This window comes from Mustela erminea, chromosome 4 (genome assembly GCF_009829155.1).
Source record: "Mustela erminea isolate mMusErm1 chromosome 4, mMusErm1.Pri, whole genome shotgun sequence".
NCBI lineage: Eukaryota > Metazoa > Chordata > Mammalia > Carnivora > Mustelidae > Mustela > Mustela erminea.
This window is the reverse complement of record NC_045617.1, coordinates 144,090,178-144,105,324: the sequence shown is the minus strand read 5'-3', so window position 1 is coordinate 144,105,324 and position 15,147 is coordinate 144,090,178. Positions and strand designations below refer to the sequence as shown.

Sequence of the window (15,147 nt, the reverse complement as noted above, 5' to 3'; positions counted from 1 at the left end):
ATGTCCCAGGAACAGTATCAGGTGGCTTACAGACACTACCAAAGGGACTCCTTTCAATGACCCTACGGGCGAGACGTTAGTCTTCCCATTGAAATGAAGACCAAAGGAAGCTTGGCAGTTGCATAGTTAGGGGAAACTGGCAAGTCCAGATGCAAACTCAGGTCTGTCGGACCCCAAGGTCATGCTTCATCCATGGAGGAAGTATGCTGGTTCTGTCGTTCAAGAGTTCCAGAACCTTTACCGGTGCTCAAAGAGCTCAACGAGTCTGAGACGTGATTACAACCTCTACCCACTTCTCTACTCTATAAAAGTGGGACAAGCTGTTCTCCTCCTGCTTAATTTATTTTGGCTTGTGTCATCAGCAAAAACATTTCTAACATCAGGACACACTGACTGAAGAAGGCTTTTTGACCCTGAGCCTGGTGTTATCTTTAAAAGCTGACCAGTAATGACGTGTAAAGCCACGCTCAGTCCTGACATACAGGAAGTCACAAATGGTGATGGAAGCCTGGCCTGATTTTCCCTCGAAAGTCCTAACCCTTTGGCTTCATGCGTGTGGCCTTGCCCCTTCCTAGAAACCGAGGAGGGCCAACACACAAGTGACTTTCCCTCATCTCACCCAGGATCTGGAATAGTCCCATGCAGAGAAGGTCCGTTGGTAGAACAGATGACAAGGCGTTTTCCAGGCTGGAGGGAGAGAGGACAGGGGACGAGATGAGGCTGCCCCCCAAATTTAAACGGCGCTGCCCTTGTAGCAGGTAACACGACAGTCAAGGAACTAACAAAAGGGTATTGCTTTTCGTGGTTGAGGATGATGTTTCAAAACATTATCCTTTTCAATAGACCTACATCGAAGGAATTAAACAATCATTTGCCCACCACTGCCATTTGCTGTGAAATCCTTTTCACTGTGGCTATTTAAAGTCAACCTTGTAATACGTACTCTGTAGAAAAACAAACAAACAACAACAACAAAAAGCCCACTTCTTTTAACAAGCCAAATCTTTACGCAAGAGAATTTAAATTCTGGATTCTAGTGTTCCTTCCTGGTCATCCATCCCAAACCCCAAGGACTTTTTTTTTTTTTGAAGCAACAGCAACCGTTAATGGCTGTGCTTATCAAGTACTAGAGCTCACTCCTGGCTGAGCGGGACGACACACAGTTGGCAGGGCCCCGGCGAAGGCGAGCCTGTGTCACTCCATTTATCAGTCCGATGGCTGTGCACGCGGATTCTTCACGTGCACCTGTCAGGCTCACGAGAGGCGTCACTTGTGTTTGGGCATCAGAGTCCATCACCACAGTGAGTGAGAGCACAGATAACAGGACCCTCTTTGTTGCTACGCTCGATGCTTAATTAACATGCCCTGGCAGTTTATTTTGAGGGGAAAGATAATACATACATTCAAACAATCGTGGAACTTGATGGCCAGATAAACATCGCTTCTCATTTTTCCGTACGCAAAGTCATGGCTGCACACTTTTTTGTGGAGTGCTTAACAATTGTGTTGGAGAAAGGACATCAAATGATGCTTAGAAATGTGATACACATTTTCATTTCACACCCCATCAGCTTTTACAACTGTAGCTCAATGAAATGTAAGAGGGAGACTGGAAAACAGCCAGATTTGCACCAAGGTATAAAAGAGGGGTCAGGTTACTTTTTTATAGAAAGGAAAAAAATTGTTTAATTTTCACTCCACATGACTAAAGCAGATATTCAACAAACAGCCTGGAGAAAGGCACTCACACCACACACACCGACACGCTTTAGTGCCTGTTTAACTGCAGGCGTTTACTGTATCATCAGCAGCTTCGTAAAGCAAGAAAACCTTCCTCTCATCACCCCCTTCCACTCAGGATCTCCTGACACAGAGATGCCCTGGATCAAATGATCTTCTGCGCTCCACGTTTCACCTGAAAATAATGCCTTTTGCCCTCCACGGCTGGCCTAGAAGTAGGAAGGGCTCATTCCCTCTCCAGGCGGAGCAGCAAAGCTAAAGGCATCAGCAAAACTGCATCTTTCTAATTCAGAGTTCAGTCTGTCAGGAAGGATTAAAGCCTCATGCATACATAAAGAGGGAACTAGAAATGATAACAGAAACACGGTCTGGAATCTCTGTGCTTCTGCAGCTGCTGTTTTACCAGCAAGGTAGAGAGAAAAGCGTCTTTTACTCACCTCTGTTAAACCTGAGACTTGTCCCTTTGCTAATGGTTTGCTGATGGATGGCGTGTATACTTTGGCGTCTGATACTGGCTGCCCTTTCATGAAGTGTTTCCCTGATTCGTAAATGTCCACTTCGATCATTTTCCCCATGAATGTGGGGTTCTTTGGCACTAAGACCTTTAAAGAAAAATTCAGAAGGCTTAATTTGAACAAAATAAACTTGCCATTTTAGAGCCCCGTTTTAGATTGATAGGATGACTGCAAAGGAAGCAGAGGAGTCCTGGATACCTCAGACCCCTATTTTCCATGAACATCCGACCACGAGTACGGTACGTTCGTCACAATGAATGAACCCACACTGACCCAGGACTATCCACCGCAGTCCATCCTTTATTCGGATATCCCTGGCTGCCTCCTTGCCTCTTCTCTCTGTCCTGAGACCCTGTCCCGAGTAGGCTCCATCTTCCAGCTGCTCAAGGATCTGGAGATCCTGCAGGCGAGGGAGGCGCGTGTGGGAGGAGCCACGGGCTGGAGACAATGCGCCTTCCTCGGGATGCCTGCTGTCCTCAGGCATGTGGCAGGCAGACCCGGGGGAGCCCCCAGCAATCAAGCCAGTCGCTTTTGGACAGGCCTTTGATATGCTGCTCTCGGCTGTCCCATGCAATGAGGAAAACTGAGACAACGCTGATGAAAGCCTTATACTTTCCATACCTGCCAAGTCAGCTGTCAGAATCATGGTTTGAATAGACACTTCAGATAAAGGCCCGCGTGTTTGTGTGTGCATGAGTGTGTGTGTGTGTGTGTGTGTGTGTGCATGAGAGAGAGAGCCTGGGTGTGTGATTTGAGGGGCAGGGAGCAGAAGAGCATTTAAAAGCACCCTTTTTAATGGCCCAAATGTTGGTGTTGGAGTTCAATGACTCCTCTGATGAACAACAGCCTCCGTTCCCGTCTCTCGCTCTGTCCTGGGACAGGCACGTTGGTTCCTTCTACCTCCACAATCGGCAGTTCTGAAGGCTCCTTTGGCTAGTTCACAAGGAACTGTCAGACGGTCTCTCTCCGCTCGAGATTTCTGACGGAAGCACTTGTTTACCTCGAGCAAACGTTCCCATCCTTGGGGACCCGGAGGAGGTTTGCACACGGCGTGTCTCCCTCACGTTTCTGTGTCGGGGCCTTAGCCGCTCGCCAGGCTTTTCAAGTCAGGATCCAAAACAAACAGACTCATTCCAACCTAGTAATACTGTCATTTCTAGATACCATCTCCACTTCTGGAGCTCATCTTATTTAGAAAAATCATTCCTCTGACATCTTTGATATGCTTCGCTGTAGAGACAGACATGCTGGAGGCGAGCCAGGGTTCCACGGCCGACTTCTCTGGGAGGCAAAGAGGGATCTGGGTCTTTCTGGGTTTGATTCTTTTTATGACCACTGAGTCCACGGCCCCATCAAAGGAGAGGAAAAGGTCACCTGGGCACTGAATTACTCACAGCAAGCACGTGAACTCAAAGAGCTTTAGTATCAGAATATGAAAACCCCTTTAAATCGGTTTTTATAAAACAAGAAAATCTCTAGAGTAAACTGTCCCTGGGAGATGTGGTACTATTCTGGGGAGAAATAACTCTCCTTGATCTGCTGCCTTGATCTGAATGAAGGGCTCAGTGTTTTTTTCCCCCTCCAGTTGTAATAATTGGAAAAAGCCCGGCTGCTTTAAATTGGAGGAAACAGCTAATGAGGCATGCCATTGCCTTTAAAATGAAGGGGAAAAAAGTTTCCTGCTGAGGCAGAAACCCAGATGGCAGAGAAAAGAGAGGGAAGAGGCGACCAAAATACAATCGAGTTCCTCCCCAGGGCCGAGCAGGTTGGCCTGAATAGGAGAATGGCTCTTGGGAGCCAACTAATGAGATGGAAAATGGGGAAGAAACTCGTCTCCGGCATCAAGTGCTGGGAACCCCCCCTCCGCTGTCGTTTCTGCCGGGTATGGAACAGGGCACGTTTAGTCTGGGCCTGGAAAAGTTCCTCCCACGTTTCCTGAGAACTCAGGGCCCAGTTTGGGGTTCTTCCCTGGGCAGCATCAGCAGGGGAGGTCTCTCCGACTACGGCCTCCCTGCTTTCGGACATGGGCAGGGGGTTTCCCTTCCCTGACTCGCCCACACTAGCCCGAAGAGGTCTCCCACACTCTAATTTCAGCCGCGACCCATAGGGGAAAAAAAAAATTCACTTCTTATTTAACGAGAAAGGAACAAAAAAGTAGGAAAACACATTTGGTATTCAGAAAAGTTAAGAGTCGGACGCCTGGGTGGCTCAGTTGGTTAAGCGTCTGCTTTTGGCTCAGGTCATGGTCCCAGGGTTCTGGGATCGAGTTCTCCCATCCGGCTCCCAGCTCAGCGGGGAGTCTGTTCCTCCTCCTCCCTCTACTCCTTCCCCCGCTGGTGCTCTCTCTCAAATAAATAAAATCTCAAACAAAACAAAACAAAGCAAAAAGCCATTAACAGAGTCCAAGAGTGACACATGAAATCCCTATGCCCATGGAGAGTCTCCTGTCGAGTAGGGGAGAGCCCCTCTCTTCCTGGGCCTTTTCCAGGGCCACGGCCCCTGAGGGAGGCACCTGTGTTCCTCAGTCACTTCTGAACCACTGCCCATCTTGGGGGAGTGGAATCCTAAATGTTGAGAGAGAAGCTGGGCGGGCCGGCAGTGCGGTGAGCTGGTCCAGTTTACAAGGGGGGGCAAGGCTGCCGGCCAGTGGGCAGGCTCGGCCCGTGAAGACGATGCTCTCGGTGAAGCTGGTTTGATCCTCATGCTGGTCTCCAGAGCTGGCCCCGTGAGCTGAATCCACAGAATGGACTCTTTCCCCTTGGCCCCCAGCATTCTTACCAAGGTGGAAGTTAAAACAACAACAAAAATCCTACAACTAAACAGAACTGAAAAAAACCACCGACCGACTGACCACCGGAGCGAGCGCCGGGGCTGGGGCTTCGGGAGGAGATCCCTGCCCTTCGCCGCCGAAGTGGCAGACATCCTTCCTGTTCCCTGGACAGAGGCTTCCCCTCTCCTCTGCCAGGCTGTGGGAATTCCAGCAGCGGGGACTACCTGTTCTCGCCTCCTAAAGCCTACGCCTGGTCCCGGCAAAGACGACTAAAGACAAAAACACACTTAGTCCTTTGCAGAGGCATTCTGTGGACTAAACCACAGAGATAAGGCCCTGTTCATCGAGCCGACCCGAGGCTCTAAGATCCCCTTGCTGTGACAGGACTCTACAACCCTCCCCTCCTTTCCATTCCTTTTGCTTAAGTGATTTGCTTCACAGCCCTCTCTCACTCTGGAGAAAGCATCAGGCCTCGGAAGTGTTGCTCACCTGCTCGTAGAATCGATTGTGGGCAACGTAAAACTTGGAATCAAAAGACTCTTCGGTCACTAACACTTGTTGTCTTTCGCCAATCTGTGGAGAGAAGGGGAGAGAAAAGGAAAGGTAAGGGCAAACACCTCAGAATCCAAAACAGAAGTGCCAGCCCAGACAGTCCTGGACCAGTAAGCGGTGTCCTCTCGGAGTTAAAGCGGATTCTGGATTGCTAGCTACTGAGCAGCTAATAGAAGAACCACTAATTCAAATTTCCTGACAGATGCTATTATCTATGCACTAATATAAAATGAGCCTAGCATGAAATCTTACTTTCTTACATAACTATGAAACAAAACTTAGCTTCCTCCTTCAACATAAGTAAGATAATTAAGGGCTCCAAGACACACAAAAATCTTCTAAGTATCACTTGGTTTCTCCAAGCAACGTTGCCCAACAAGCCAGAACAAGCTGCTTCTAATCCAAATTCATGAAAATATTTTGGCAATGGGGAAGAGTAGTAATAAACATTAATTTGAGTTATGAGGGATGTAACACTAAAGAAAATGCCTCGAAAAGTAGTCATTAAGTCCCTGCATCTAAACATTTCACACATTGCATATAACTCTGCAATTACTGATTAATTCCTACGGCTATTTCCTTATTAAATACATTTACTCTCTCATAAGCAGCCGTCTCTTCTTTGTTGTAGCCACGACTCCATGTTCATGTTTTATTTTTTATTTTATTTTTTTTAGGAAGAAAGACAGCAAAGATATGGGACTGTTAATTCTCTCCAGGTTCGATCTACATTTACGGTCTAAGCACACATCTTTAATAACAAAGAAGTTAAATCAGCCAAAACATTGGCTGAAGAAATGTGACCAGTCGAAAACATTCTACCACTTCCAAGTTTCGTCCACTGTGAAGTACATTTAAAGCACCAATTACTTCTTTCTAACAAGGTTGTCAAAATGTCTGATGTAGTAGCAACTAGCTGCACGGAATGATTGTGCCTAGAATTATTTTTGCCTTCGCTGCTTGATAAATACAACTCTCTGTATCAAAGCACACGGACAAGAAGATTTCAAAAAAGCCATCCCTAGGGGCACCTGGGTGGCTCAGTGGGTTAAAGCCTCTGCCTTTGGCTCGGGTCATGATCTCAGGGTCCTGGGATTGAGCCCCACATCAGGCTCACTGCTTGGCAGGGAGCCTGCTTCCTCCTCTCTCTCTGCCTGCCTCTCTGCCTACTTGTGATCTCTGTCTGTCAAATAAATAAATAAAATCTTAAAAAAAAAAAAAAAAAGCCATCCCTATTCTCATATGTAGGGACTTGCTACCCCGCAGTCGGGTAGTTAGGGTTTAGGAAACGTAAACACAGCTGCACTAAACAGACCACCTAACAATTAAAAACAAGACACCAAACTCTCCTCTCCATCATATGATGCCAATACCTAAACACACCATAATTTACTATCTTTTTTTACTATCTTGTTCAAAATGTAGCCCCCTTAGCCAAAGGTCGTAAGGTCTCTGGGAGGATCTTTACCAGGCACTTCCTTCACTCCCTGAAAACTAATGAACTTTCCTGCCACATTCACCCCTTTTGAAAATCGAGTGGCAACCAAAGAACATCTCCCCAACTTCTCCATCAAATGGGAATGGCTGTTTATTTAACAAGAATGATGAATATTGGTTTTTACTGAAGTATATTCTTCTGGAGTAAAACTTAGCATGTTTGTACACATTTCACAGTGTGAGTTGCTTATGACTTAGGCTAAGTATCTGTCAATGGTTCTTAAGGAAATCTGCAATTACACTTCATCTCACATTAAGTTTTCGGGAAACGAATCTAGCAACAATATGAGATTGTTGAGCCCCTGAGACGGTAGCTGCTGCTTCCGTCTTGTTTGAATGAAGGTGGACAGCTGTTGTCCACACTGCTGGGCTCCCCTGGCTCACCGGGTAACAGCCACGCGAGCTCACACAGACCCAGAGTCGGGGAGACTTGCTACGTGTGCACAGCAGAGGGTGGGGCTTCTGATCAACCACCAGAGAACTATTTACAGTTGAGTATTTAACTGATATTTGCCACAAGGATGCAGGGAAATGGCTATGTGTGGTAATTTACGGTGGCAAACATCTTCCTGTCACCTCTTTTGTCCCCTTAGTCATGCATCCTGTCTCACCAGTGAGGCTCTTAAAGTTCCTCGAAAGACACAAAGCAAAAATGAGCATAAGGAAGCCAGGACTTGGATGAAAAGCTGCTGCAATCTATTCCAATCCCCTTAAAAAACTAACTAAAATGAATAATAAATGCCCTCCTCAATATATATGTATATAAGACTGAAGTTGCAATGAAGGGACTATCAGAAACAACCTTTAAGAGAATTGACTATTTCCCGTAACCTTAAAAACACCCATGACATTAAGGAGCGGGGGTGTAGGGGGAAGGTTTCAGGTGGAACTCGGGGGGAAAATTTAAAAAATGGACAAATTCTTAAGAATATGTGAGAGGTTGACGATGAAGTGTTTCATAAAGATTGTGACTGGTAGCACAAATTAGGATGCCAGTGGAATCAGGCACCCAAAGAATGGTCTAGAGCTGGCGTCACGACAGCTGGAACGTTCAAGGACAGGAGGGAAGGGGATGCTCGGAGGGAGGAGGGATGGTCAAAGCAGGGGTGTGGCCTGCCCGCAGAACCTGGCAGAGAGGAGGCTCAAGGGCGGTTACTTAAAACCGCGAGCCACCACATGTTTGAAGCAGATGTTAGATGGGAGAACACGGGGTCTGAGTAGATTATTTTTAAGATAGAGAGGTGAGGACATTTACTCAGCGCGAAAAGGAGAGGTCAGGAGGTAGCAGGACATGGGAAAAGGAGAGTTGGGTTATAAGATTTAAAACACCTCCCAGTTCCAAAGTTCTAGGTCCTCCTCTGTGGTAGATCGGTAGGATTGGGGCTGGTACGCCCACAAGCTTCCCGATGCGAAAATACGTACTCTGAATCCAGGCTCACTTTCCCTAAAGTCAACATACGCTTCAAGCACACAGCTATTTTCTTGCTGCACTTAAAAGTAACGTGATCTCAAATACCCACAAAGTCCTTCAAAAAGCTGTTGAGGGATCTGAACCCCAAGAAACCCGTCAAAATCTTCCCAACAAAACCTTTGTTTTATAATCCTAAGAAAGATAACCCTTTTGTTTCTGATTTGTTTTACAGACGTATAATTTATAGTTGGTTAACTAAAATGCTCACTTAGCTTCCTCAGCATTTTTGGATGTGGGAACTTGGGATGGGAAGTTATGAATTTCAGGGGGAAACTGAGTTTCCTTTTGAGAAGTCTGATCTTGTGGCCAAAGTCAGGACTCCTGCAAGTGGCGGTCAGTCCTGCTCACACAAGGTAGGCTTATTCTGTCATTTATTCCTTAAATGTCCGTTGAGAAAGCAATTTTTCCTAGGGCAAGCAGAATTTCAGTTAGTCTATTTTAATCTAGCTTTAAAAAGATGTTTCATGGGGCGCCTGGGTGGCTCAGTGGGTTAAGCCTCTGCCTTCGGCTCCGGTCATGATCTCAGGGTCCTGGGATTGAGCCCCGCATTGGCCTCTCTGCTCAGCAGGGAGCCTGCTTCCCCCCACCCACGCCTCTCTGCATTGATCTTTCTCTGTCAAATAAATAAAAAAAATCTTAAAAAAAAAAAAATAAAAAAGATGTTTCATGAAGGGCACCAGGGTGTCTCAGTCGGTAGACCATGCAACTCTTGATCTCAGGGTTGTGAGTTTGAGCCCTACGTTGGGCAAGGGGTGTACTTAAATAAATAAAACAACAACAAAAAGGATGTTTTATGAAAAATTAATGATAAAAATGGTCTTGTAAAGCCATTCTTCTTCCATGTCACAGACTGCGTCCCCGAAGTGAGGCAAAGTGCAGGAAAAAGGCCTCATGGGATCCTGCGTTACTGGTGATCTCACAGAGCTGGATACGAAAGAACGCACCTGTACAGTTTTCCAGGCCTTGTTGGAAAGATGGGGCAAGGGGTCTTATGGTTACTTATCTATTCATTTATCCATAAAGCCTGGAAATAAAGGCAGGAGTCCCATAAATGGACCAGGAAGTCAGCAGCTGAAGCGGGTTTGGCGATCTCCGTTTCAAAGAGAGGAAACTGAGGCCGGGCCAGATGTGGTGATTTGCTCTGGGGCACGGGCAGAAGGAAGAAGAGGAAGTCCCGGAGCCCCTCCCACTACCCGGGGCCTCCCACTTGAGTGCTCACTGGAGAAAACCTACACCATCAGAGATCTGATTCTGCAGTGCGTGACTTTTCCTTGAGTAGAGAAACATCTGCGACAAACAAAAAGGAATGTTTTTAAATTCAAGTTTTGGGCAGAATTTTCAGTACATTACATAATCAGCTAGCCGTGTTATTTGTGTCACATCTATGCTTAAAATTTCCCAAGTGCCCAAAAGTTGTGAGAAACATCAGTTCTAACCATATGGCCAGATAACACACATAAAACATCCTTGCGTTAACAAAGCAGTGGTTTCCGGCAGAATGTGGTTGCTGAATGAATGCTCATTCGAGTATACTGTTTCCCCATTTGTCCTCAGAAAGTTCCTACCTGACTAAGGACTGAAGAGAGACACTGAAGAGAATTGCTTTCAGGCCGGCGCACAATACAACCTTAACCAAAGACCGCAGAGTCTGTGGCCTTCACCTTTAAGTCGACGGAAGAAATATTACTTGTGTAAGACTCCCTTGTGCTAGAAGAAGTAGAAGGTTTCTTTTAAACTTCTACAGATGACTTTAAATATAAACTTCACACAAAGTTTATTTTTTTCTTTCTTAGTCCCTCCCTAGCCCTCCATGTCCTCACTTCTGTTTTACTTATAGAGGAAACCTGAGATAAGGCTTTGGAAAAAAATTCCAATTCAATCTCTACTGGAGGGTTAGGTCTGAAAGATCTCAGTATTTCAGTGTTAACAGCTCAGTATCCAAAAAACATTCACAAAGGACAGATGCATATTTGAGTACCGGTACAAGAGAAATATTTCTTTCTTGCAACAGTTATAGGAAGGTAAAGAAATTATTTTGCTTCCCCTGAAGAGTTTCTAGAAATTAATTCTTCTGTCCAATAGCCTTAGGGGAAAAAAGGAGATTAAAACACATATATCAAAAGCTCTCATAATTATTTATATCACATTCCTAATAAACTTGAATATCCGTTTATCCTACAAAATGTTCTGACATGCAATTTCCGCAGCTAAGTTGTTGAGGGTTTCTTTCTTTCTTTCTTTATTGTTTTTCTTTGTTTTCTTGGTTTTTGTAGATAATAAAATACAATTTTTCTACCTGACTGGTTTCTGAATGCATGACTCTGGGAAATGTCAAATGTCTTTCTTTAGTTCCAGTCAAATTAGTTTTTTTCCCCCCCCTCCCCTAAGCTGCCTGGAACATGTTAAACACAAGGCTGTGACCTTAAACTCTGAAATAATATTTCTAGTGTCTGTGCAAAAGCCTGCCCTCACATACACCTTTAGACTAATTACTGCAGTGTAATGTTGCCGGTGAACCACTGTAATTACACTTGGAGAAAAGTATGGTCTTGTTCTTTCCTAGCTAATGAAAATGATAACCTTTCCATTTTGATTCATCATTCTCAACAGGCAGAGCATGCGATGCTGGGTCTCCAGGGTATCCGGTAATTTTCCTGACTGTTTATGCACACTTCTGTTTTCTGGCCCTGCAGACGCTGGAACGAAAGAACCAGGCATACTAATGCTAACAACAGTCAACAGTAATAATAGCAATAACATTAAAATTTAATATCATCCTTACTCGACAATTCCACTCTGTAATGAAAGGGCCATGACACAGGAATGTGTGTCAAAAAATGATGATGGCGCAGAAAACAAGTAATGGGACTCAAAGTCCGTCGTATTCCAAATGCTTGCCGTCCGTTTGCTGGTCTACCTAGAGATTCTTGAGAGATGTTGGGTGGTTTCTTCTCAAAGGGGCTGATTCGTATCTGACTCTAAGACAATGACTGAAAATACATTTTATCAGACTTTTTAAAAGCAGTATCTTCTGGGTGAAAAAAAGAAATATTCTTTAGCTCTCCTTATTAACAGGAATAAATATATTCAAAAGAAAAAGAGTGTTCCTTTGAGGTAGAATATCCATTCCCGGAAGTAGCTGACCCATGCCTATGAGTGCCTCAGTGGTCCTATTGTTCCTTCCTCATATTTCAGAAGAAACACCAAGAAAACTGGGGGGGGGGGGAGTCTTTTTGCAAAAGTAGGGATGCAATATACAAAGGCCAGATGCCAGGGATCTCTGGAATCCGATCAGACTATGACGTTTCTTCTAATAGCAGCCCTATGGCCTGTCTTCTTCAATCGCTGGCTGGCTTGCTTTCTGTCTTGTGCCCACTTCAGCAAGAGAAAAGGGAGAGAAGAGGGAGTCTTTTCCCACTTAGAGGTAAAATCCCATTCTAATAACAGAGCTCTTTTCATCTGCTGGGTGAGAGCCAACAGTAATAGTACAATAACCCTGCTTTATTGATCTGGTTAAAATAATTCTCAACAGCAAACAGTTATGTGAGAAATACCAACCTGACCCCTTTGCAGTATTAGAAATGTATATCTGGGTGCTTACTCAACTGCCAATTCAAAAAACAGCCAAGTTTTAACCACCTGCCTGTAAATTTTCAGTATTCTAGAATATTCTAAGGTGTTACCTACAATGCTTTTGTGAAGATTTTTTTTTTTTAACTGTGTAAGAACACAGAATATGAGATCTACTCTCTTAACAAACAGAGACGAGTGGCCCTTTTTTATCACAAAACTAACACAAAGTATGTTAGCTCTATTTTTCCCACATCAGGTAAGCTTGACAATGCCCAGGCAGCGTAGGAAGGTGCTCAACAAACATTTAGAACTATCTCAAGTCCCAAAGCCAGATGCTGCCAGTAGTAGCTATCCATGAGATCTTATCAACAGGATGACTAAAGGAGGCCAACATGAGATACGTGTGTGGAACACTTTTTTATTAAAAGTTTGATTCAAAGATTAAATGTTAATCTCCACGTACTTCCACCTTCCCCATCTTTTCACACTGGTCTCTACCAATCGTGACTCTGCGCGTCTGGGCCACTCTTCTTTGACGGGCTTCTCCTGGGGCACAGAAAGTGACCACACTTATGACTCAGGACAGTTGAACTGATAACCTTCCTGGAAGGAACAACAGGAACAATAGGACCACTGAGGCACTCATAGGCATAAGTCAGCTTTAGGATTTGTGTTTCACTGATGACACAGTAAACTAGCTAGATCACAAAGAGAGAGAAAGAAGAAAGACTGACCACTGGGTTTTGGAGATTTGGTGTTTACGTAATTCTACTAATACGCAGTAATTACTTGCCAACTGCTTTTACATCTTCACTCAGAGAAGTACTGAGTGAAGATTGCTGAGAGCCTAAACACTATCAAACGCTTTATTAAAACAGCATAAGCCTCAGAAGAATTCAAAGAAAGGTCCAGACAGTTGGAGGAAGAAAGGTATGGGAATGGTATACGGGACACCTTGCAATTTTCTCTGTGGTGAGAAGAAGGCTTCTTTTCAAATACTAAATTAGAGGAAAGGATGGATAAGTTCTAGTATAACCAGGCTCTAGATAGGAATTTTTGGAATCATGAATTTCAGAGTTGGCATGGTTGGAAGAATAAATAGATCATTTAGTACAAATACATCATTTTACAGATGAGAAAACTAGGGCTCATTAGAGACTAAGTGTCAAGGCCAAAGTCATACAGCTTATAATATCTACTCATACCATAAAAAGTGGATTTCACCCTGACCATTGTTTTTCGGCAAGTCAGTTACTGAACTGCACTAAGCCTGCACCATCCAGTTCAGTGGCCACTAGCCCAAGGCTGCTGAGCCCTTCAAATGTGGCAAATCCCAAGGGAGAGGTGCTATAAAATACATACCAGTACAACACAACCACTGGATGTCAAAAATTTAACATGAATAAAATAATGTAAACTATTTCATGAATTTTATGCTGATTACATGCTGAAATATTTTTGACATATGGAGTTAAACATATTATTAAGATTAACTTCATCTGGGTTTTTTTTGTTTTTTGTTTTTTGGCCCTTTTTTAGTGTTCCTACCAGAAAATTTAAAATACTATGTGGTTCATAGGACATTTTTACTGGACAGGGCTGCTCTAAACCAGTATTAGCTAGTTTTTAAGGATTTCACAGAAATCCTCCCTTTTACTATTTCAGAAAGGACCATCCTAGTCATTTTTCAAAAACTAGTCATTTTCAAAAAAATTGTTTTTAACTCATCACAAACACTCATAATTTCAGTAATCATAAAAATACAACAGTTTAATTTTAGGAAAAAATGCACACATATCAATTTTTCGACCTGGTAAAATCCTCTTTTTGACCCTTGCACTATTATTGTTTCCATTTTTCTGGTCGATCACAGTCTCCCCAAAAGCGAAGGCATGAGCAGCTTGCTTGTTGTTTTTAGGGAGATTAAGGCAACCAAGGGGAGAGGCCATCTGAATTTTCCACTCTGTCCTTCTCCATTTTGCCTGGCTGCGAAGGCAGCCTTTTCCAACAAATAAACAAACAATGGTGCTTGGACTAAAAAGGCAGAGATCGAGCTATTCTCAAATTCATTTTCAAAAAGCCCAAAATGAATGCCCCACATACATACCGACTTTGGTAGGAGACATCTTCCCCTTACCAACCCTGTTACCAAAGAACTCAGCATAGACGTGAGCAATAAATTACACCCCACCATCTTTCAACCATTTGCCAGCCAGGATTGAGGCGGAGGGAGGCAGAAGGGATTAAGCAGAAATCAAAGACAGCCAAGCTCTAATGGTGTCTAATTAGCATTACAAAAGACGCTGCCCCAATCTTTCAGCAGCGGGCAATACATCTCATTAAAGAAGACCGAATAACAATTCTTCTCTCCTGCTCCCCCCTCCCCCACTCTCTCCCCCTAACCACCGCCCCCCCCCCCCCGCCCCCCAACACTCCTTGGCTTAGCTCCGGGAGACCCGGAGAGCTCAGTCCCAGCCCTTTTGTCTTATTGGCTGGGCTTTCAGGCTGCAGGGGAAAGAGCCTACTTGTATTACTGTGCACCTGCATCTCAGTGATTTATTCTGATTTCCTCTCCTGCCGTGAAAATGCAGCTTCTTCAAGCACATACAAGTTCTGCTATGCAGTTTATGGGTCTAGAATATTGAGGAATGGCAATGATAACCTCAAAAAAATGGATACTAGTTCCCCCTAAAACGTCTTTATTTAAAGAAATTGATTTCTCTTCACCTAGTCTGTTTTCCCCCTTTAATATTACTCCACCGTCTCAGAGTTAATGAAGCTGAACTGAAATTCTACCCAATTTTATTGCAACCGGTAGTTAGCTGCGAGTGTGCGCGTGCGCACACGCCTGCATACGCGCATCGGGGAATTTAAACGACTAGTCTGGTTCAACGCCATCCTCTGCCCCTCTTTGCTCTCGAGGACAGACAAGCGCAAAAATATGTATAAAACCCAACCTGAAAAAACTGAGGTTACAGATGTACACGGTAGTTTTTGTATAGCAGGTGGGTGGTTTTTATATAAAATGT

General features: G+C 44.3%; 1 protein-coding gene across 4 annotated transcripts in view; it reads right to left on the bottom strand.

The window, feature by feature from the left end:
* Window positions 1-15,147, bottom strand: part of CDKAL1 (CDK5 regulatory subunit associated protein 1 like 1) — a 632,670-nt gene that overhangs the window by 26,251 nt on the left and 591,272 nt on the right. For 3 of the 4 annotated variants that reach the window (XM_032341217.1, XM_032341216.1, XM_032341219.1), the window contains 2 exons: window positions 5,515-5,598; window positions 2,178-2,342 (listed from right to left, as the gene is read on the bottom strand). In XM_032341217.1, coding sequence (XP_032197108.1) covers window positions 2,178-2,342; window positions 5,515-5,598 — 249 coding nt within the window. Of the gene's footprint in view, window positions 1-619; window positions 688-2,177; window positions 2,343-5,514; window positions 5,599-15,147 lie in introns of all 4 variants that reach the window. The other variant, XM_032341220.1, reaches the window with a different exon arrangement.